This window comes from Siphateles boraxobius, unplaced genomic scaffold, assembly GCF_051911475.1.
Source record: "Siphateles boraxobius isolate OS27281-9 unplaced genomic scaffold, OSU_SipBor_1 43, whole genome shotgun sequence".
Classification (NCBI taxonomy): Eukaryota; Metazoa; Chordata; class Actinopteri; order Cypriniformes; family Leuciscidae; genus Siphateles; species Siphateles boraxobius.
The window spans coordinates 3,519,383-3,543,673 of NW_027509064.1; the positions used below are offsets into that span (position 1 = coordinate 3,519,383).

The 24,291-nt window shown below is 44.6% G+C and overlaps 1 protein-coding gene across 1 annotated transcript in view; it reads right to left on the reverse strand.

The window, feature by feature from the left end:
* Window positions 1–6,845: 6,845 nt before the first annotated feature.
* The window catches only part of oprd1a (opioid receptor, delta 1a), a 64,739-nt gene continuing 47,293 nt past the window's right edge, over window positions 6,846–24,291 (reverse strand). Inside the window, exons 2-3 of the mRNA XM_077200130.1 lie at window positions 10,739–11,094; window positions 6,846–10,606 (exon numbers count right to left, since the gene is read on the reverse strand). Coding sequence (XP_077056245.1) covers window positions 10,077–10,606; window positions 10,739–11,094 — 886 coding nt within the window. The 3' untranslated portion in view covers window positions 6,846–10,076. The remainder of the gene's footprint in view (window positions 10,607–10,738; window positions 11,095–24,291) is intronic.

Consider the following 24,291-nt stretch of genomic DNA (forward strand, 5'->3'; position numbering starts at 1 on the left):
AGAGAAGCTCCTGAAAGAAGAGCTGTAGAGGCAGCCATACTCCTGGTGGAATGAGCCCTTACAGCCAATGGTGAATGCTGATGGGCTGAACCGTAAGCAAGCGAGATGGCCTAGACCACCCACTTGCTCATCCTTTGCTTAGATGCCGGACACCCTTTCTTAGGTGACCCAAAACAGACAAACAGTTGTTCCGATCTCCTCCACAGGGCAGCTCTGTGGACATAAGCATCTAAAGCCCTAACGGGGCACAGCAAATTAAGTCTCTTCTGGTCTGACGTCAGAAAAGGCGAAGGACAGAAAGCCTGCAGAACTATAGGTCTAACAAAAGTAGTTGGCACCTTAGGAACATAACCTGGTCTCGGACAGAGAAAGGCCTTAACCATACCAGGAGCAAATTCCATGCACGAGGGAGCCACCGAAAGTGCTTGAATATCTCCAATTCTTTATAGAGATGAGATAGCGAGAAGAAGGATAGTCTTTAGCGTAAGAAACTTTTCCGAAACTTCCTCGATGGGCTCGAAAGGAGCTAGGGAGAGACCTTCTAAGACGATGGCCAGATCCCAAGCTGGTACCCTCGTGCGAACTGCAGGCCTCAGCCTCAAGGGCCATGAAGGAAGCGAGATATAAGTGGGTGTCTCCCGAGAGAACCTCCGCTCGAAGGGGCGTGGTAAGCAGCTAAGGCCGCCACGTACACCTTCAGTGTGGAGTGGGATAACCCTGTGGAGAGACGGTCCTGCAGGAAATCCAGCACTGTACCAACCAGGCAGTTAACTGGGTCCTGCTGGCGCTCTCCACACCAAGAGGTGAAAAGTTTCCACCTCGCGGCATATAACTTCCTCGTGGCGGGAGCTCTGGATTGGAGGATGGTCTCAACGACCTCAGTCGAGAGACCAGAATCTATGAGCTGGGCCCCCTCAGAGGCCAAGCCCACAGCCTCCATAGTTCTGGGCGGGGGAGAAGGATCGACCCACTCGCCTGAGAGAGTAGATCTCTCCTGATCGGTATCTCCAGGGGAGAGCCGTCGAGGAGAGACACTAGGTCTGCAAACCATACTCGGGCCGGCCAGAACGGGGCTATTAGCAGAAGACTGAGCCCGTCCCGGCGAACCCTCTCCAGAACTCCCGGGAGCAGAGCGATCGGGGGAAAAGCGTACATACGTGACCTCAGCCACAGATGTACCATCGCGTCCAACCCCAGTGGGGCTGGCAGGCTGAGAGAGAACCACAGTGGACAGTGTGATGTCTCTCGGGAAGCAAATAGGTCTACCTCGGCACGACCGAAATGTTCCCATAGGAGCTCCACCACCTCAGGGTGAAGACTCCATTCCCCGGGCCTCGGCCCCTGCCTCAACAGGATGTCTGCCCCCTGATTTAAATACCCCGGGAGATAAATAGCTCTCAGAGAAAGAATTTTCCCCTGGGACCATAGAAGGATCTGACGTGCCAGTTTGTAAAGTGGGCGAGAACGCAGACCCCCCTGATGGTTGATATAAGAGACCACCGATGTGTTGTCTGACCGGACAAGAACATGGTGGCCCCTTAGGTCTGGGAGGAAATGTTTCAGTGCCTGAAACACTGCCAACATCTCTAGACGATTTATGTGCCATAGACGGTGATGGTCCTCCCACAGACCCTGAGCTGGGCGACCACTCATGATCGCCCCCCCACCCCGTGAGAGAGGCATCTGTCGTTAGCATAACGCGACGACAAGGAGCTCCCAACACAGGGCCTTGGGACAGAAACCGAGGATCTTTCCACATAACCAGGGCGCGATGACACCGTCGCGAACTCATGATCATGCAAAGCGGATTTCCCCTCGGGGAGAATCCCCTGGTTCTGAGCCACCACTGTAACGGTCTCATGTGCAGGAGGCCAAAAGGTATCACGTTGGACGCAGCTGCCATGAGACCTAACAGTCTCTGGAACTGTTTTACAGTGGATGACTGGCCTAGCTTGACCTGATCTACTGCGGCGAGAATCGAAGCAACACGAGCAGGTGACAACTGTGCCTGCATCGTCGTCGAATCCCACACTACACCGAGAAAAGTGGTTCTCTGTAATGGAGAAAGAACACTCTTCTTGGCGTTGCGCCTCAACCCCAACCTCTTGATGTGAGCAAGAACGACATCTCGATGCCGAACCGCCTGTTGTTCTGATTGAGCTAGAATTAACCAATCGTCTATATAGTTCAGAATACGGATGCCCTGCAGCCTCAGCGGCGCTATAGCCGCATCCATACACTTCGTGAACGTGCGGGGTGACAGTGCTAGGCCGAACGGAAGAACCCGATATTGGTAAGCTTCGCCCCCGAAAGCGAACCTCAGGAACTTCCTGTGTTGAGGGAGGATAGATACGTGGAAGTAAGCGTCCTTTAGATCTATCGTGACGAACCAGTCCTCGGATCTGATTTGACACGATCTGCTGGAGAGTGAGCATCTTGAATTTGAGCTTCCCTACAGCGCGATTTAAGAGACGCAGATCTAGAAAGGGACGCAGCCCTCCATCTTTTTTGGGAAAGATGAAGTACCGGCTGTAGTATCCTAACCCCCTGCTGGGTGGAGGAACCCGCTCTATAGCTCCTTTCGCCAGGAACTCTACTAAGGGAACCAGCCTCTCGAGGCTGGCCTCTGGATGAACATCCCGAGTGACAGACACAGCGCCCTGTAACGTACTGGCAGGGAACAGCTGGTCTGGGCACTCCACAACCCTCCTCGGAGGGGGCGAGCGTCCCTCGGGAAATCGCTCGCCGAGTCTCTCTACGCCCTGTATAGGCAGGGTTAGTAGAGCAGACCCCTGAGGGCTTCGGGAAAGACAGGGCACCGTGTTTTTGTGCAGTGAACTCAAGTCTTCCACGATGGGGACCACCCTCAGAATCGTGACGTTCAGCACGTCAGGATTTTTTTCGACGCGGCCTTCTTGGCGATAATGACTGTCCTCAGATCAGCCCTACCCCAAGAAGGTCGCGCCGGAGAGCGCCCCGCCTCGTCCCTCCAGTTTCTCTGCGGGGGGGCATGAGACGCGACACTCCGTTTCTGCTGCGCTCTTTTTGAAGTACTCGGCGGCTGGGACTGCCCTCGCTCAGCAGCCCCAGTGACACGCACTTTAAGGGGCATAAATTTCTGAAAAGCAGCCGCCTGTTTCTTCTCTTCCTGGAACCTCTCCATGACAGAGTGAAGAGCGTCACCGAAGAGGCCCGCAGGTGAAACTGGAGCATTTAACTCTCTGGGGTCGAGAAACGCGCCGGCGCGTTTTGCTGTTTTTTTTACACATAGCAGCAACATAGACTTAAAATACTCCGTCATTTTTGGTCATATAAATAAAATCAATACATGATTATAAACTATAGAGGGTCTTCTTTTTTTGTGTACACTCACATTAACATCAAAACCGTGTGCTTTTGTAAAATTAAGAAAATAAACAGGGTGTGCTTTCTGCCTCTCTGTCTCCGTTAAATTTTTTTCTGGTGCACGTCTCTAAACTTAAACAAAGCTCAGCGAATACTATTCACACAAGCATGAGCAATATATCTTTATAATCATTTAAATTTGTACTTTTAAAATATCCAATTCAAAACTAAAATAAATATTCTCTGTTTATGTAATCTATTAAAAAAGAGAGAGGTATCAGCCGATCTCATTATCGTTCTCTTAGCTCATTATTCTGCTAATCTGACACGCCCACGGAGAGCGCGCGCTATTCAAACGCAAATGATCTAAGGCAACACATGCAAAGTGTCAACGCCCCTCATAAACGCGATAACACAACAAATGTAATCATCAGATTAATGTAGCCTACTATTTCTTCTTGCGAGGCTGTGTGAGGTATAATCCTGGGACATTTACCTCAGAACATGAGCTGGTTTTTTTCATTTCGAGGAGCAACGGATCCATCTGATAAGTAAGTTTTTTTTTATTATTATTGTTCTAATCGCGATATCATAGTGTATCTAAACCGCAAAAAGACTGTTTAAATATGAATCGCGTCTGTGTGTGAATGAATGAACTGAACAGTTTTTACCAAACCCTATTGCTATACTGAGATCAGTGAAAATCAACTGAAATATGTTGAAATAACGTTAAAATGTCTTTGTATTAGCAACGTATTAAACTGCAAATTAATATTTATATGCCCTAATATAGGCTATCATAAAAACAACAAACGATATCCCTATGTTACAGACGAAATATGAAAGACAACATTTCGTTGACTAGTTTTTGTATATACTGTTTACTGTAGCCTAAACTATAGACTACTGCCACATTGAATAAGCTTTTGTTCACCAATTTCTGCTCAAATGTTAAATATATTAGGCTATGTTTGTTTTGTCAAAAATAAAGTCATCAACTAGGATGCTATTATAGTGTTTGTTCCAATGTAGGCTTTATTCAAACTAATGAATCCTTAACTTTGAAATATGTATGATAAAATGTATACTTTAGTTTTTACAAAGAAATATTACACTTGAAATATTGTTATTTTAATTGTTGCTGTAATTGTAACCTTTTTAATAAAATAAGCCTTCTCTTCAAATTATTTGTATTGTGTTTTATTAGTAACAAATTTGGGGAGAGGATACATATCCAAAACTTTCTGAAAATACAGTATGAGAATTAACTACACAATTACTAGAAATGTTCACCTTGGATATTATACAATTTGCAAGCAAAAATATTAGTGGAAAAATACTATTTTTTTATAGATGTTTCCAACTGTGAACCAATTTTGTAGTATATATACACATTTCTTTTCTTGAGTCCTTGTATTCTTTCTTGTGGCTCAGTGACACACCTGTGAAAAGCTCATTATGCAGGCTCATTAAACAGGTCTTTTGTCTTCACAGGTGTGAATCAGAGCATTATACATGAGTCACGCCCATTTCGCATATTGCCTTTCCAAACAAAAAGTGTTTTACTAAATTTAAATCAATGTATTGTTTTATGTGAATGATTATGCAGGATGATTTTCAGATCATTTTGAAGCAAAAATCCTAGGCGAGAACATCCATTAGTCAAAAGTCTTGTGGACACATATTTAGTATGTGTTTTGTGGCCTTATTTCAGAGGCTTTAAGTTTTAGTTTTTTCAATAACCATGCATAAACAATATTCTCTCAAAAATACAAACATGTACATACATCTTGCTAACATATTATGGTAGCCCTGTTTGTGCTATATAGAGTGAATTTACACCTTTGCCATTAACATGTTTATAAATAACTGAAAAAAGCACAAATGTTAGAGCATGTCAGAACACCTCCAGGACCCCAAAAACACATTGGACCCCAGAGGGTTAAAAGGAGAGTCTTATCTTTCTCCTTCATAGAGGTCTGACCCACAAGTGTCCCTCTGTGGCCACCATGGCTGCCATAGACCGGCCGATAGATTAGCGGTCTCCTTGGTGGCCCGGAGAGTGAGATCAGCAGTCTGCCTGAGCTCATTAATCATATCCACAGAAATTTCACCCCCCTCACAAGCATCTTTAAGCAGGTCAGCCTGATAAGCCTGCATAATGGCCATAGTGTGTAGACATGCAGCCGCCTGACCCGCCGCCGAGTAAGCCTTCCCCACTAACAAAGAAGTATTTTTTTTTTTTTTTTAGTGGCTTAGAGGGCAGAGCCGGTGCTTTAAGGGAAGATGACGAAGCAGGAGAGAGATAGCTAGCGAGCGTCTCTTCTGCCTACGGCATGGTCACGTACCCTGAAGCTTTTGCACCAAAAATGTTTCCATAAGCATTAGACTGGTTAGTATAAATTCTATTTGAAGCAGGTCTAACCCAGGTCTTTGAAACCTCAGAGTGAAGATCTGGGAAGAATGGTAAGCACCGGCGAGAAGGCTGAGGACGTGCAGACAGAAGTCTATCATCTAATTTGCTTTTATTTCTAGACTCCTGCCTATCAGTTGGCCACTCGATGCTGAGGTTTTCAACAGCCCGAGAAAACACATCTATCAGCCCCTCTTCAGCAGTATGCTGGAGTGACGAGTCAGTTTCTTTTGATGCAAAACTTTCGACACCGAGCTCCTCAGAACTGGATATTCTAAGTTCGACATCATGTGCCTCGACCCGGGCAGAAGTAACCGCCGCAGCGCGTTCTTCCAGAGCCGGGTGAGAGGCACTAGATCTCGCTGGAGATAGCTGAGATAGGGTGGAGCCCATCTCAACATGGCCAGTGAGATCCATCTGCGAGCCTCAAGACAAGCGCCGCCTCTCTGCCTCAACAGAAGCGGGACCCGAGCCTCGGGGAGCTCGCAGCAAACCACTCTCCTCGAAGAGCGATCGCCGCGAGCGCAGAGTTCTCAAGGGAAAACGCTCACAATGCTCACAATCGACCCCCTCGAGAGACGACTGGGCATGCTGCAATCCCAAACAAGCAACACACAGCTGATGTGTATCCCCACCCATGATGTATAGTGTACAGAGGGAAACACACTTTCTATATTGCTCGCTCGTCACTTTGACGTCTCATATTGGTTTATATATATATATATATATATATATATATATATAGTGAGAAACTCCTGTCTAAACAGACAAACACAATCGCTAGATTTCAGACACACATGTAGCTTGCTGAAGTAACAAAAAGCTGGCGTATTGTGTGCTCAGGGGATATTTATAGCTTCCTGGTCGATGACGTCACTCGCTATACGCTCCATCTATCCATTGACTGATTTCATTCATGCTTCAGACGCGTTACGCTGGAGGGCGTTCCCACTGCGATTACACGCAGCGGTAGTCCCTGAAGGGGAACTGGACGTTTCAAACGTTCAGAGAACATTTGTAACATTTGTTTTCTGGGATATAATAAGTCATAACAACTTACACTCTGAAGCAGAACAAGTAAGCAATGTTTGTGTTAATCACCCGAGTTCATTTATTTCTGTAGTCAATGATTTCCACAGAAAGTTTAGAGAGTTACCAATTATCAATTATTAGCATATGCTTTTATTCGATTGAATATTATCTTTTCAAAGATTTACAGTATAAGCAGTTGTGCAAGCTAATGAGAAATTCTACAGTTATGCCCCACAGACTGATGCAATTATACACTAAGAACTGCATCATGACCAGTCTATAGATATGCAAACAACATAAATATACCTTCTGTTCTGCCACATAAACAACCAGCAATTATAACAGGAAGCAGACTCTTTGCTATCTGTTGATCAATAATAAATAATAAATAATAAAAAACTCAGAAATAAGACTGAATATTCTGTTAACTGGCATTGTGTAAAGACAAATTAGGGCTTTCCACTCTGTGCTTAACCCTGGGTTATTGTTGTTCCAAACCCTTGGTAAATTAATGTTTCACACTTGTAATTTAGAAGCAGGGTTAGCACCCTGGGTTGTGAAACCCTACTCCTGAGCAGTTTGCACTGTTAACCTGCATTAACATGCCAAACACCTACTGTGTGAACCGATGCAGTGTAAGAATGTTACATGATGCTTTGCAAACAAAAACCAATCTTGGGTCATGAATCGTGTGTTTTATGGGGAAAAAAGCCAAGAATAAACCATTTTATTATTATCTTTATAGTCCAAAAAAAAAATCATATTTAGAAAAAAAAAATCTTGACAGTACAGTTGGCAAAGCATAATATGAGAATGCACAATGCTATAGCTTTTATATAAACAGATTGCGTGCTGCATTTTTCCAGTCAATATGACTGACACTGCATATAAGGACGTTAAACCAGGGTTTAGGAATGTAGAGTGTGAAAATTCAGTTTATGAATACCCAGGATTAATTATGAACAATGTCAAACGTGAAGCAAGATAACCCAGACTTCAGTTTACCTTGGGTTTAGAATGACCCAGGGTTAACTATTTCAAGAGTGAGAAGCCCTATGGAGTCAAGTATCATTTCAAACACATCACCATTTCATTACTCTTCCAATACAGATTATGCTGTCTTTATGGTTTTATGGTGAGAGTATAGAGCTGTTCATTTTGTAGTCCAAAAGGCGAAATTTAGCATTACATTTTGATACATCCATATCAACTTGAAACAGAATGCTTTACGAGATATGACTGCGAAAAAAAGAAAATATGTTGTAGAAAAAAAACATGCATATCTTTTCTGATAATGTTAACTACAAACATATGAATTAATGCCTGAACAGGTCTATTGGCAGTTTAAAACCAAATTAAATTTAACATCATGTACAAAACAGATTATCCTGCAGACGTTTACAATCTTCTATAAAAAACAAACAAACTCATTATTCTTAAAAATGCAACACAAACACTAAAAAATGCAACAATTTCACTAACATCACTTATCATCAACAAAATTACAGCTCAATGCAATTATCAGTATCATAAGAGTAAAACAAAATCAAGACTCAGTGAGCTAGTACAACTAGAAAATATCCAAAGGCAAGGCTTCGAAAACACTTAGTCTTGAGTTATGAGTCATCTAGGCCTATGTTATTTTTGGTTAAGATCAAAATCAATCAATTTAGTAGACTAAATTACTAGGGTGTATTGCGATTCAAAATCACCAAGCATTTATGAGGTATGCTCAATTAAAATGGCAGAACCATTTCTTGATATTTTGAATGGAAATTAACTAAAATGAACTACTAACAACAATAAAAGATCCAAAATAACAGAATGTACTTATCTATGCACATTCTCTTTTACTACACTTTTGACTTGACTGTACAAGCACAGTGATTATAAAAAGCACCTTCAGCTTCTAAAGGAATATAAGCCATAAACTGATCAAATTGCTCATTGCTTTCATTAGATGTCAAAATCAAGACATTCAAAAATTATTGTAGGGTCCAAGGGCTATATCATCTTCCACTAATTCTCAATATACTTAATGTATATCAGGAACTACAGTGAAAAACAATACTTGTAAAATTTGATCTTGCTTTGTGGACACAATAAATATTTCAAAGTGAAGCAAAGTCAATCTAATGCAGTTTTTTCGCGTGGCATTTAATGGATGATTTCTTTCAACAGTCACTCTAAATGGTAGTTTAGAATGTTTCTTTAGTTTGGTTTACACTTCGTTTTAAAAGTAAACTTGATTGGAAATGTCCAGGAAACTGAAGAAATTTGCCATGTACACTCCATCACTGTACATAAAAGAGGAATGACAAGTTTTGAAAATAAGTTTGTCTGAAGATGTGTTCATAGACAAATGCAGTAAGTTGGAGAGTTGATGCAGAGTATCACAAGGTGGTCTTCAGCAATAATGGCTAATAAACCTTCAATATTATGTCCATAATTTATTTGTCCATATCGCTATGAACATGTTAAGACCATATACTCTGTGGTCTGCATGTCATATTACACAACCTTTTTCCATTCTGCTCCAATCTGACAGCTGTCTATTCTGGGGCAAGACATATTTTCCCATAATTCTCCAGGGTTTCACTGGGGGTCAACAGATATTTGAGGAGAGTTTTACATCTATGTCCAATGTTTGTTTTATTTATCCCAAAGGGTCTACAGTCCAATATCTCTGAAAGGTAGAGAAATGAAATATTTAATCAACTGCTGAAAATACTTTTCCTTTTCAGACAGTGTCCTCCAATTGAACCTCATCTCCACTGTTTGCTTTTGTAGGTTTCAGGTTTCATTTCTTGATGTGTCAGAAATTTATTTTCAGTCACAGAGAGTTTATCCATCTGTTGTTTACAGACTCAATTTCAATGCTTGGTCGTTCATTCACATTTGGGTTATGTTCTCAGTAACAGTGTGATTTCAGACCCTGAAAGTATAATAATACTGATGTAATTTACTCTGTTTTGGACATAACATTGGGCTCAGAAGAGGCTCTGCATTGTGTATGGCAATTATTTATTACAAATAATCCTGGGGCCAATCCACAATACAAAGTAATAAATGGTGCAGGAGAAGAGCTGCTCAACTCAGTCTCTCTGATTACTTTCTGAATATACAAAACTTGAGATATTATTGAGTACTGTGGAGCTGTATGCTTCCCAGGGTCTAGGACATTCTGTTCCTAGAATTCAGTAGTGGATATTTGGGTGACCTCAGATTGAAGGTCCTGCTGAACTCTTCTGGACTGGGACCCCCGTGGGATCCTCTCCAGGCCTAGTCATACTGGCTTTTTTCCTGCTTCCGAAGGTGGGCAAACTGACACTGGCTCCCTTGTTACATTTCTTGCTCGGTTAAGACTATTCTGGGCAGCTCTGGTTTGGAAGGGTGGGCAGAAGTCTCGGAAGCATCTCTTGAAATTCTCATCCAAGAAAGCATAGAGGACAGGATTGAGGCTGCTGTTGGTATAGCCAAGTGCGATACACAGGTGCCAGCTGGCAATCACAAAGGGGTTCTTTTGGTTGATGTCTACAAGTGTTTTGACAATGATGAAGATGTGGATGGGCGTCCAGCAGATAATGAAGGCAGCCACCACTACCAAAACCATACGAGTGATTCGACGCATGTTTCTGTCCTTCTCCTTTGAGCCTGAGAGAATTCGGACACTTTTCAAACGTAGGATCATCAAACCATAGCAGATTGTGATGACTAGCACTGGTACCACAAATGCGAAGATGAACACACAAATCTTTGTCACTGTGTCCCAGTACCAGTCTGGATCAGGGAACTTCAGCATGCAGACAGTTGCACCTGTTATGGAATAAATTTAAACAGTTTTAATCAGATCTAGAAAGAAGGAGAACTTTGATTTACTTGGTTATATCAAGACACATCACCCAGCAATTGTTTTTTTTATATATATATATATAAATACATGCTCACCTTGGTGTGTCACTTTGGTAACTGCCATGATCATAATTGGCACTCCTACAGCAGAGGAGAGAATCCAGATGCACACGTTGATGATTTTGGCCTTGACCGGGGTACGAAACTCCAGTGCTCTCACAGGGTGACACACGGCAATGTAACGGTCCACACTCATCATAGTGAGGGTGAAGATACTGGTAAACATGTTATAGTAGTCAATGGCTATGACCACTTTACATAGAAGCTCACCAAAGGGCCAGGTGTTCATTAGATACTTGGTGCTCTGGAATGGAAGTGTACTAGTGGCCAGTGCATCTGCCAGGGCCAAATTGAAGATGTAGATGTTGGTGGCAGTTTTTAGCTTGGTGTATCTGCAGAGACAGAATCGACAGAGCAGTTTGTTAGAACACATGTATGGTTTGACTAATGTTGTCCTATACTTTTTGTCTATGTGGTTTATGTAAAGTGGCTAAAGGTGGAAGTCTTTTAATAAAGTTCAAAAAGAACTTCAGAGGAATTTGATTAGAAATTTGGAAAATGTATTTAAGTGTCCTTTCTCCAAAATATTCAATCTTTTTCTGCAAGACCTGCTGTTTTGAAACACCAGATTCCCTTTGGCCTTGATGACCATTTTAACTCTACTAAGATGAACGAGATTAAAAGATCCATCAGGTGTAACTACAGCTCTGATGTGAGTGTACACTACAGGGAAAAGCTTCTACAAATAATGTTAAGGAAGTGTGGAGAGTAAAGAGAACCATCACTGGCCTGACTTTAAGTACTGGTAGACTTGGAAAGGGTGCTAATGAGCTCAGCTGATATATATATTCTTTTTTTTTCCTTCAGCAGATTTGTTCCTCTGATATCTGATCAGTTTTCCATGCACTACCTCTTCTTCTTCCTGTGACTCGATACCTGGAAATATCAACCATGCAACATCCACTCCCATTCCACTATTCATCATGTCTGTAATTGCCAGCTAGAAGAAAAGAGAGCTGAGTAAGTTCCACACATGCTAGAACAGTATTTTTCGACACTGCTCCCGAAGGAACACCAATAGTAAACATTTTGTATTTCTTCCTTATCTGATCCGTTCATTTCAGGTCTTGGAGTCTCTACTAATGAGCTAATGAGTTGAATCCGGTGTGTCTGATTAGGATTCAAAAATATGTACTGTCAGTGTACTTCCAGGAACAGGGTTGGGGAATAGTGGGCTATGTTGTGTGGATGATGTGCTATCTAGCTCTCTGGAGTACTGCATCATCCGTTTACTTTTTTATACCATGTAAAGTGCTCCAGCTATGAACACTTTTGGTTGCAATGCCAAAGCTGAGGTGTCCCAGAAACCAGTTGCCCTAACTTTGCACATCATGATGATGTTTGAGAGACTGCTTGTCAAATAACTCGGACCTGGTTGCACACCATCTGGATGATATTATAATATTTTTTTCTTTTTGAACTTTTGAGTGCTTTTAGCACTATCAAGTCCCACTGAATTAAAAACCCCAACAGATTACCAGAACATCTACCTAGTGTCACGGTTCATAAATTCATTGATTCCTTCTTGTCTCGTGTTTCTGTTGTTATCTGTGTGTGTGTGTGTGAGTGGGCGTTACCACTCCGTTCTGCTGATCAGCGATCCAGCTGATCAGCGCTCAGCTGATCGTTATCCACTCACCAGCTGCAGCTCATTCCATTCCCTATTTATACTCACTGTTTTGTACTCTCATTGTCAGATCGTTGTTTGGAAGTCCTTCGTGTGTGGTTGTCCTTTCCTGTCGGCGTGTCAGCTCGTGTCTTGTTCATGTTTTCCCTGGGATTATCACTGCCGTGGATTACCTCACCTCACCTGGACTCTCACTTCACTTCACTTCAAGACTCATCACGTGGACCCTGACCATCTTGTCCCTGCACTACCAGTCTTGTTGTTTGTCATCTGACCGTGAAACTGTACATTAAATATTCCTTCACTTGCATTATTGCTTCTGTGGTTTTTGCCATCACACCTAGATCATCTACCTAGATCATTTTAGTAATATGCAAGACTGTACCACCGATCCTGTCTCCAGTTTTGTTTTCCCTTTAAACATCAGACTTGTACTATAACAGCAGCCGATACCGGTGTGACACCAGATGTTTCTTATTACATGATGTTGGTATCATTGTAAATATAAACCATAGGTGATGTAATTACCTGTAATGGTAGAGGTATATTTAACAACAACAACACACTTATAAAGTCATCCTTGTTACGGTATTCTAAATCTTCCATCAAAATACAATAAACGGATTGTTGGAGCATCCTATCGAGTTCAGAAATGGATCTTGATCTTCAAATAAGCTTTTCCGTTGCCTAATTTTCATGATGCTAATGTGCCCATGTTATAGTTTTTCACAATTGCTAAGACACATTTCTTGAAACCTTCACAAAAATATGAAATGTAAGAAGTACTTGGCTACAAATCAGTTTGACAATTATGAATTTGAGGGTGTACAAGATGTGCTACAGAACTTGCTGTACATAGAATAGTGAAAATTCTCCCATCTAAAGTACTGCTACTGTGTTATACTGTATGTGGAAAAACCCTGTAGATGAGCATGTAGACCAACTTTCCTCATGCTCATTCCATGCACAAGAACACTTTTGCTGCAACTATTGCAACTATTGCAACTATTGCTTTGTATTTCATCAGAAACAAATGTCATTTTACCCAGCACCCTTAATTTTCCTTTTCTTTTCCTCCTCCTCTTCCTCTTTGTCTCTTACCACTAGGATTCATTGTCCAAAGCACAATCAACCGTGGCCCTTTTTATATTATCCTGAGATCCTTATTGGTGTGTCATCAGTTTTACTACTTACAGTTTTTCTGAACACCTAACACCTTTTTTTCTGAACTGCTAAAACACATTTCTTGAAACCATCACTCACTTTTTCAAAACCTTAAACACAAAACCAAATTTCCAAACGGAAGAACCCTGTACTGGTACGCCTCGCCCCCGAAGGCGAACCTCAGGAACTTCCTGTGTTGTGGAAGGATGGACACATGGAAGTATGCGTCCTTCAGATCTATCGTGACAAACCAGTCCTCCGACCTGATTTGAGACACGATCTGCTTGATAGTGAGCATCTTGAATTTTAGCTTCCCTACCGAGCGATTCAATATGCGCAGGTCTAAAATTGGACGCAACCCCCCATCCTTCTTTGGAACGATGAAATATCGGCTGTAATAACCTGACTCCAAACTGGGAGGAGGAACCCGTTCTATAGCCTCTTTTTGAAGGAGCGTTTTCACCTCTTGTTCCAATACCAGAGCCTGCTCGGGGCCCACCACTGTGTGCAGAACCCCTCTGAATTTTGGTGGACGACACCTGAACTGGATAGCATAACCCTTTTCTACTGTCTGCAGGACCCAATGAGATATTTTTGGAAGGCTTTTCCACTCTGCCAGAAATTCTACTAAGGGTACCAGCCTCTCGAGACTGGCCTCTGGTGTAACTTGAGCAGCAGACGCAGCGCCCTGTAACGGCGCACCGGCAGGGAACAACTGGTCTGACCGCTCTGAGACCCTCCTCAGAGGGAGCGAGCGTCCCTCGGGAAAGCGCTCGCTGGGATCGTCTGTGCCCCGGCATAAAGGCGGGGTTGGCAGAACGAGCCCCTGAGGGCACCGAGGAGGAATGGGCACCGTAAAAAGAGGTGAACACCTTTCCGCCTCGGTGGGGACCACCCTCAGCATCCTGAACGGCTTGGCGTCAGGACTTCTTCTTAGCCGAAGCCTTCTTAGCCAATATAACTGTCCTCAGATCAGTTCTACTGGGAGAAGGCTTCGGCTGAGAGTGTCGCGGCTGAGCCCACTGTCCAGCAGGGGGAGCACGAGACGCGACACTCTGCCTCTGCTGCGCTCTATGTGATGAGCTCGAAGACGGCCGGGGCTGCTCCCGCCCAGCAGCCCCAGGGACATGAACTTTAAGGGGAAGAAACTTTTTAAAAGCTGCAGTTTGTTTCTTTTCTTCTTGGAATTTATCGATAACTGAATTCACAGCATCACCAAACAACCCCATGGGAGAAAGAGGAGCATCTAAAAGAAAAGCTTTTTCTCTCTCTTTAATATTAGTCTGATTTAACCACAAATGTCTTTCTGCGGCCACCAGAGCTGCCATAGAACGACCCATTAATTTGGCCGATTCTCTGGTGGCACGCAGGGATAAATCAGCAGCCTGACGCAGTTCGCGAACTACGTCAGTACTGACCTCCTCACTCTCACTCATGTCCCTTAGCAGATCAGCCTGGTATGCCTGCAAGATTGACATAGACATGACACAGCCTGACCTGTTGCCGAATATGCTTTACCCACCAAAGCCGAAGTGTTTCTTAAAGGCTTGGTGGGTAATGCCGGTGCCTTAAAAGATGATGCTGCTTCGGGGGAGAGATGGCTCGCAAGCGTCTCTTCCACACGAGGCAAAGCACCATAACCATGAGCCTTGGCTCCCATAATATTAGCGTATGTTGAAGTCTGGGGACTAAACACTCTATATGACACCGGTTTTCTCCATGATTTCGACACCTCGGTGTGGAGATCATGGAAAAACGGCAGGCACCGGCGTGGAGGCTGCACACGTGACGGCAAAAATCTCTCATCCAACTTTGATTTAGAAACAGACTCCTGTCTAGTCACTGGCCATTCAATATTAAGTTTTTCAACAGCTCTTGTTAACACCTCCATAAGCTCATCACTCTCAGGAGTGTGGGGTGGCGAATCCTCCACATCTCCCTCAACACTAACAACATCAAGTTCCTCAGAACTGGATAGCTGCAGCATTGGTGCCTCAGCCCGAGCGGAAGAAACCGCAGCGCGTGCTTCCGAACCCGGGACTGAGGCACTGGATCTCACAGGTGAAGGGAGAGATAAGGCAGAGCCAGTCTCAAACCCCGCTGTGAGATCCATCTGCGATCCCCACGATAAGCGCCGCCGCTCTGCCTCGGCAGAAGCGGGACCCGAACCGCGGGGAGCGCGCACCGAACCGCTCTCCTCAAAGAGCGATCGGCGGGAGCGGAGCGTCCTTAACGGCAAACGCTCGCAATGCTCACAGTCTGCTCCCTCGAGAGCAAACTGGGCATGCTGAACTCCCAAACAAACAACACAAAGATCATGTGTATCCCCGCTCGTTAAATAACGCGAGCAGGGAGGAACACACTTTCTAAACTGCTGTTCGTCCGCCATAATCTCTCAATATATATATATATAGGGATAAATTGTTTGTGTGGTGCAGGGTATGTAAGACAGACAATATCACACAGGGACACATTCACATGTAGCGCGACTGAAAGCACAGAAGCTAATGCGCTTGTGTTTTTGGGGTGCTTTATAGTTTCCTGGTCGATGACGTCACCCGCCTATGACGTTTCATCTCTCCATTGGGCTGATTCCATACGTGCTTCATGACGCACAACGCAGGGGCGTTCCCGCAGCGTTTGACGCAGCTCGAAGTTCCCTTGAAAGGGAACCAAATTTCCAAACCTTATTCAGAGAACCTCTGACTCTTCTGGTTAAATCAAATAATTGCCTCAAAACCATTTTATTTGTGCTCAAAATCAAACAATGCTTTCAGATCATACTCTGCAAGTCATAATACATCATTCACTACATCAAATAATGGAGAACACAGAATCAAAAGCATGCAGTTACAGAAAAAAGGTATATTGTAACAAAAAAGTATAGCAATTATAACTTACAGTAGTGAGGTGAATAAATTGTATGCAGTATACACTGAAAGTATAGTATTGTACTGAATATTGTATAGTATTGAATGTCTTTATATTCAGCACTTGCATTCTGTGAAAATACAGTGACCCAACTTAGAGATTTTATTCTGCTTCAGCATCATGTCTTTATGTTTTGTCTGTCCTAAGTACTTTGTCCACATCACAGACAATGTCATCTCTGCAGGCAAAGGGAAAACCCCTAAAGCCAGATCCAGCCTTGACAACATTCTACACACCTTGCTCTTTCTCATCCTCATCCTCATCCTCATCCTCTTCCTCCACTTCCACCTCCTTTTACTCATACTCTTCCTTCTCTCCCTCTTATATTGTTTCCAACCATTGTTGGTATCAACATTCAGTGCAACATTTTGAGTACATTTTGGCACTCTGAACTGACTTGTATTATGTACAGTTGGTTTGGACACATCATTAGAAAAAAGTGTGAACAATTTTGAGATGTTTTGTGTAAACAAAGACAACTAGTTGTAGTTGTGTTTAACTTTTGCCTGCCTGTGTTTAGCGGTTTGATCATAAGTGAATCCCAGTGCGAAATGTGTTTTAGTGAGTGAGAATGTGTTTAGAGTTTTGCAAAAAGAGTGCATTTGCAAACAGTGTTTTAACTACCTGAACATGATTACAGTTTTTCTTTATTGCTAAAACACTAAACCATTCTCTGAACCAAATTCTCAATTGCCTAAACTAATTTGTAGAATAAATCATTATTTCTGTAAAACATTAAACAAAGTACGGCACGCTTTGGCGCTTTTCCACTGCATGGTAAGGTATAGCTCGGCTCGTACGGCTCACTTTTGGCTCTTTTCCACTTCATGGTACAGTACGGCTCGCTTCAGCTCGCTTTAAATGGTACCACCTCTGTTGAGGTTCCAAGCGTACCGTACTGATACTAAAATGTGACGTGAAAACACTGCAGATCACTGATTGGATAGAGAGAATCGTCACTACCAGCGTCATTGTATTTGCGATACATCAAACCTGCTAGATTTAAATAGCCAGTAACAGCCACCGCTGTAGCATCTGTTTTAAAACTACTTGCTTGACTGCTTGAAGAAAAAAGAAAGAAAAAAAACTTCCAAAAACGAAATGGCTGATTCGTGGTCACTTCTGTGGACGAAGTGCAGACGTTCCTCTCGTTGGTTGCCGAGAAGCGGATAAACTATAACGATCAGTCTATAATCCCACCCACTTTGAAGTGGTACTAACTGCAGTGGAAAAGCAAACCGAACAAAAGCGAACCGAGCCATGCCGAGCCGAGTCGTACCACGCAGTGGAAAAGCAAAACGAGCCAAACTGTGCCGCGCTGAGCCGAACCGTACTGAGCCGTACCATGCAGTAGAAAAGCGCCATAATGTAGTTATCATGATAGTTATCTTTATAGTTGGCATTCTTGGTGTGAACGGGCCTTTAATCTAGATTTACTGGAGACAGTCTTTCTTTCTCTCATAATCCTCTTCTACTCAATAATACTCTAATACACTAATAACTTCACTGAAACAGCCAAAGTCGTCATTGCTTGTTCCAAAGAGACATTTTAGAATTGAAATGGAGGCATTTGGCATCTGTTTAAAGAAAGTAGTTCCACACAAGATTTTTTAGACTCTCTTTAGTTTTTCCTTATTTATTTAGATACGTGTTCCGTCAAACTGTCGAATAAACGCTATATCATACCCGCATTCATATTATTTGGCTCTATATCAGCAGATCTGTGATATAGAGCCATAATGCACTCCTGCTCGAGTCATATTGCACATATAATATAGATATGTCAGTAGTGCATGCTAATAGATTGCACCACTCAAACATAGTTATAGATGTCATAATTATGTTCTGTCTTGTCTGCACCTGTTCTTTTTAATCCCTGATTAGTTAATCTTCCTCCACCCTTGTCTAGTTAGTTTCCTGATTTCACCCTGTGTATATATACTTCCTGTTCTGTTCTATTCCTTGTCGGTTATTGTTTGTGTGAACGTGTATGTTACTCCCGAGTTTACTATTAAAAACTTTGTTTTTCTGCATATCCTTCGTCGTGCGCTTTCTACAGCCCAGAAACGTTACATATTAACCGACCAAACAAAGATGAACTTGATGGACTCACCCACGCTGAAGCTTCTCCTCTGCCTGGAGAGCAGGCCCTATCTGGGTTACCTGGCCTGGATGATCTTGAATGGCGACCTCTCCCTCACAGCTAGCCAACCCACCGAGGTCGTTCCTGAACCAGCCCCGGAGTTGATGCAGGCAGGTCAGTCCATCGCAGAGCCAGGAGCGGACTACAACATAATAGACCTGTGGTCCGCAGATCCTATTCCCACCCAATTCCCCACCCTCACATCATCTTCTTCATCGGTCCCGTCCGGAAGTCTTCTGTCCACATCCCTGCCTGTCATCCTTTTCCTGTCTCCATCGCTGGTCACGACCAGCCCCCTGGATCCGTCGGCACCACTGGTGTCGTGTAGCTCTGCCACCGCCGCTCACTCTGTGCGGCTCATCCTCCGCGCCTCGGGCTCCCCAGCCACAAGCTTGTTTGGAGGCCAAATCCCCAGCTACACCTCGGGCCTCCAGGCCCACATCACCACCTCGTCCTGTCAGCCCGTCGCCCTCACCTCAACCAACCACTGCTTCATCGCCTCCATGGTCTGTCTGCCAGGAAGCTCCGATGGGCTCACTCGACACTCCAGATCAGCCTTCAGCGGTTGTCACCCTGTCTGCGCCACCATAGTGTCCATGGCCAACGTCCCCAGGTTCCAGTCCGTCCCCAGCTCCATGCCCTCCACCGAAGCCTCCGCCCTTTTTCTGTTTGATTTTTTGTTGTCATCATGGCACGAGGATGCACCTTTTCGAGGGGGGCGTAATGACACAATTATGATTTGTCTTGTCTGCACCTGTTGTTGTTAATCCCTTATTAGTTAATCTTCCTCCACCTGTGTCTAGTTAGTTTCCTGATTTCACCCTCGGTATTTATACTCCCTGTTTTGTTCTATCCCTTGTCGGTTATTGTTTGTGTGAACGTGTATGTTACTCCCGAGTTTACTAGTAAATACCTTGTTCCCTTTCATTGTCACACCGAATGGGGTTTTGCTTAGAAAGCCTATCAACTTTGAGTATTACAAAACAAGCCAATGACAAAGAAATGTCATGGGTCTGTGGAATTTGGAGGATGCTGGCAACATGCAGATATGTTTTCGCTTCGGAGACAAGTTTTATTCTTCACTCCTTTAGCCATCTCTGATTTTGTCAGCTTCTTAAGAGATGAGAAAACTCTCCAGTGTTGTTGTGACGGCGATATCCCGGTGAGTGTGTTTCTCCGCGGGCGCTTCAGCACTCAAGTTTTTCTCTCACAAAAGAGCTTGCATGCAGCACGTCTTTTTAAAGATGCCTCGGCCATTCACTTCTGGTTGCGGTCAACTTGTATCTGACTCTGATGGGCACAAGCGCTGTCTGGTGTGTTTGGGCATTGATCACGCTAGATCACCGCTCGCAATCGCAGCATATCAAGGTGGGTCTGATTCATCTGGAAGTGACGATTCATCACAGCTGCCACCTTCGGGTGTGAATACAGCTGTGGCTCAGTCTGATCCAGAGAGGACGGCCATGCTTTCCTGGGCGGCCGCGAGCATCGGCTTAGAGTGGACCCCTCCACCCTGTCCTGAGCGCTCACGGCAGGACGATTGGTTTTTGGGTGCAGCTGCTGGTTCCCATCTGCAGCCTGCCCCAATACCTTTCTTCCCGGACGTGCATGATGAATTCTCGAAGTCCTGGAAGACTCCCATGTCTTCTCGCGACCGCTCGTTGGTTTCATCCGCCTTTCCACCCCTCGATGGGGCAGCTGCCCGTGGGTACAGTGGGCTCCCCCCGGCTGAACGCTCTGTTGCGATGCAGTTGTCTCCTCAGAGTGCTTCTTCTGGTGGCGAGCCTAAGCACCCATCCAAAGCCTGTAGGTTCGTCTACATTAGTGGCGATGTCCTACAGAGCGGCGGGACAGGCAGCTGCCTCTGTGGATGCCATGGCCACTCTGCAGGTCTACTAGGACCAGATGCTAAGGGACATGCACAAGGGTAGGACAGACCCAGGGCTCTTCGATGAGCTGTGCGCCGCCACCGACCTTGCTCTCCGGGCGACGAAGGTGACCGCGCACTCCCTGAGTCTGGTGATGTCCACAGCCGTGGTCCAGGAGAGACATCTGTGGCTGAACCTGGCTGACATGCGGGATGCTGAGCGGTCCCGGCTGCTCGACACCCCCATGTCCCAGGCCGGCCTATTCGGGTGTGCGGTTGAGGATTTCGCCCAAGATTCAGCTTTGGCTTCGTGACCGAGTCCCGAGGAGGGCATGGCAACACGGCACCCTCCAAGTACCATTCACTCTGACCTGCCGTCAGACCTTCACCCCGTGGTTGAACCTCAGTTTTCTACGGGCCGGAGTGCCCCTGGAACGAGCTTCCCGGCATGTTGTTGTAACGACAGATGCCTCCACCACGGGCTGGGGTGCCATGTGCAGTGGACTTGCTGCCGCGGGCTCCTGGACAGGACCCCAGCGCCTATTGCACGTCAATTGCCTCGAGTTGCTGGCTGTACGTCTTGCTCTGCGCCGCTTCCGGGCCGTGCTCAAGAATCAACACGTACTAGTCCGATCAGACAATACCGCCACTGTAGCGTACATCAACCGTCAAGGTGGTCTACGCTCTCGCCGTGTGTCTCTCACCCGTCACCTCCTCATATGGAGTCAGAAGCATCTGAGGTCGCTTCATGCCATTTATATCCCCGGAGCCCTGAACTGTGCAGCCGACGAGCTCTCACGGCTTCAGCCCCTCCTGCGAGATTGGCGACTCCATCCCCAGGCGGTTCAGCTGATTTGGGACCAATTCGGGGACGCACAGATAGATCTGTTTGCCTCTCACGACTCGACCCATTGCGCCCTTTATTATTCCCTGACCTGCTCGGCACAGATGCACTGGTGCACAGCTGGCCGCGGGGCGTCAAATATGCTTTTCCCCCAGTGAGCCTTCTTGCGCAGACCCTGCGCAAGGTCAGGGAGGACGAGGAGCAGGTCATTTTGGTCGCGCCGTACTGGCCCACTCGGACCTGGTTCTCCGAACTTGTACTCCTCGCGACAGCACCTCCTTGGCCGATTCCCCTGAGGAAGGACCTCCTTTCTCAGGGATGGGGCACCCTATGGCACCCTCGTCCCGATCTTTGGAACCTCCACGTGTGGCTCCTGGACGGGACGAGGCAGGTTTGAGTACCCTACCACCAGCGGTGGTGGCTACCATCACTTCCGCTAGAGCGTCGACCACTAGATACGTCTATGTGTAGAAGTGGAACCTCTTCGTCAACTGGTGCTCTACTGACTGAGAAGACCCCCGGAGATGTTCGATCTGTATCGTGCTTTCCTTCCTTCAAGAAGGGTTGGAGCGAAGGCTGTCTCCCTCCAACCTGAAAGTCTATGTTGCCGCTATTGCCGCACACCACTATCCAATCGAAGGTAAGTCTGTGGGGAAGCACGACCTGATCGTCAGGTTCCTGAGAGGAGCGAGGAGACTGAATCCTCCTCGCCCTCCTCTGGTTCCCTCTTGGGACCTCTCAGTGATTCTAACTGCCCTGCAGAGTGCTCCCTTTGAGCCTTTGCAATCAGTGGAGCTTAAGTTCCTGTCAATGAAGACAGCGCTCCTGAAAAGCACCACCTGTGTAGATATATTTTTTCTATTTTTTTTTTGTATGCAATTTATGTTCCTCTATATATATATATAACTGCAATAATATATATGTGACTCAAAAAACAGTAAAGAGATTTTTCATCTTGTGCTCATATCAATGAGGCATAACATAACAGCCTAGGTGTTAATATGAACACAGCTGGTGTTATATAATAGTTATGCAGGTGTAGATCTCATATCTTGCCGATCAGTAAATTGCATTACAGACCACAGGTTGTGAGTGGGGGTGTTTTTGTGGAATGCAGGAGTGATGTGATTTCTCAAAGGAGAGGAACAGCTACATTTATTTCTCCCAGTCGTACGTCTGGTTGACATGAATCTTAACCTCAAATCACTGGAGATTAAGACCCCCAGTGAAGTATTTTATTCATACATAATATTTGAGAATGTAATAGCCGAGTTTTTTATTTAGTGTGTGTGTGTGTGTGTGTGTGTGTGTGTGTGTGTGTGTGTGTGTGTTTGTGTGTGTGTGTGTGTGTGTGTGTGTGTGTGTGTGTGTGTGTGTGTGTTAATTGACATTTTCAAGTTATTGGCCACACAAGTGCAGTATCAAGATTGAATTAAGTTATTCCTTTAGCCCAAGAACAAAATATTACTCTGAAATGTGCTTCAGAAAGAAAAGGGAAAAAATATTAATTTAAATAAATGTCATCCTCAATCCTTGTGATTGGATCTTCATTTTCCCAGGTAATTGGCAGCTATGTAAATGTCTATAAAAAAACATTTAGTCCGAGGAGAGCTGTAGAGAAAAAACATCTCATGCCTATTCCCAGAGCAATTGTCCTGAACAATTGGCAGTGCAATATAGGCTCTTGCATTCTCCACTTCTTTTCTATATTCATCTGTAGCTATCAACACAAGCCTACTCACTGCTCAGTGAGATATAAAGCATTTACAGTAGTGAGGGTGTCTGGAAGGATAAGAGTATATCAAGACCCCAACTTTTCAAGCCTCCCCAATCAGACTTTCAACTAAATGAAAAGGACGAGCAGAGACAAAAACACAGACTACAATTGTATTTATCAATTAGTTACTAAAACACCTTGAGCTCAGCATCAATAATAAAAAAAAACACTTTAATCAGTGTGAATGAATCAGCCCACTGGGCTTCGTTTAGTCGATTCACATGGGCCGGCCACGCATACACTGGCCAAACACAGACCAGAGCAATATACTAACAAAAGAACGATTCACCCAAAAAAAAGAATAAACTAGACAAGTTGGTTTCTTTCTTTGGTATCATGTCATTGCATAAAACATTTCACCGCTCAAATAATAAAGCAAAATAAATACAAATCAAGACACTTCAAACCAACAAAACCCAATGATACAATAATTATTTAAACCCCCTCAACCAACCAAATAAACCAAAGTAAAAAAAAAAGAACAAAAGATAAACCACAATTAATCGGCTCCATAATTGAGTAGTATCAATGTAATGCAATATTAACGCACCAGTGGGGCTCGACAGCCTTAGTCAAACGGGTTGGCGCGTATGGTTGGGTTGCGGTGAGATTGTGGTTAGGTCTCAGCAGCAACTGTTGGTTTATTTGTATAGGTTGTATAGTATTTACAGTCATTACGTTCCTGTGTATATTGCGTGAATGACGGGTGGTTGGGCAGATATTGTGTTTTGTGGTAGGTGGTATGCCATACGGAACCATTGCCACTGAAACTGCATATTAACGCACCAGTGGGGCTCGACAGCCTTAGTCAAACGGGTTGTCGCGTATGGTTGGGTTGCGGAGAGATTGTGAGATTGTGGTTAGGTCTCAGCAGCAAGAGGGAAGTAGAGGTCAGTAAGCTGGGCTGAGTTGAGTGGGGGACGGAGGGGGGTGACTCTGGGACGCCAGAGTCACTGTCGAGCCCTCTTGAGGTGTCGTGGGCTAGTCGACGAAACACTGAGGACGGAAGGTGCCCACTTGAAGACCCTAGAGATGTTCCCTACTCCGCTCAATCCAGAGGGTTGTTATGGGGGACCGCACTGTGGTTGCAGCCGTTGTGTGTGCTGACGCGCAATACACTGTATTAACACCAGACAGAAGATTCACGTCACTAGATGGAAAGAAGCGTAAATGGAT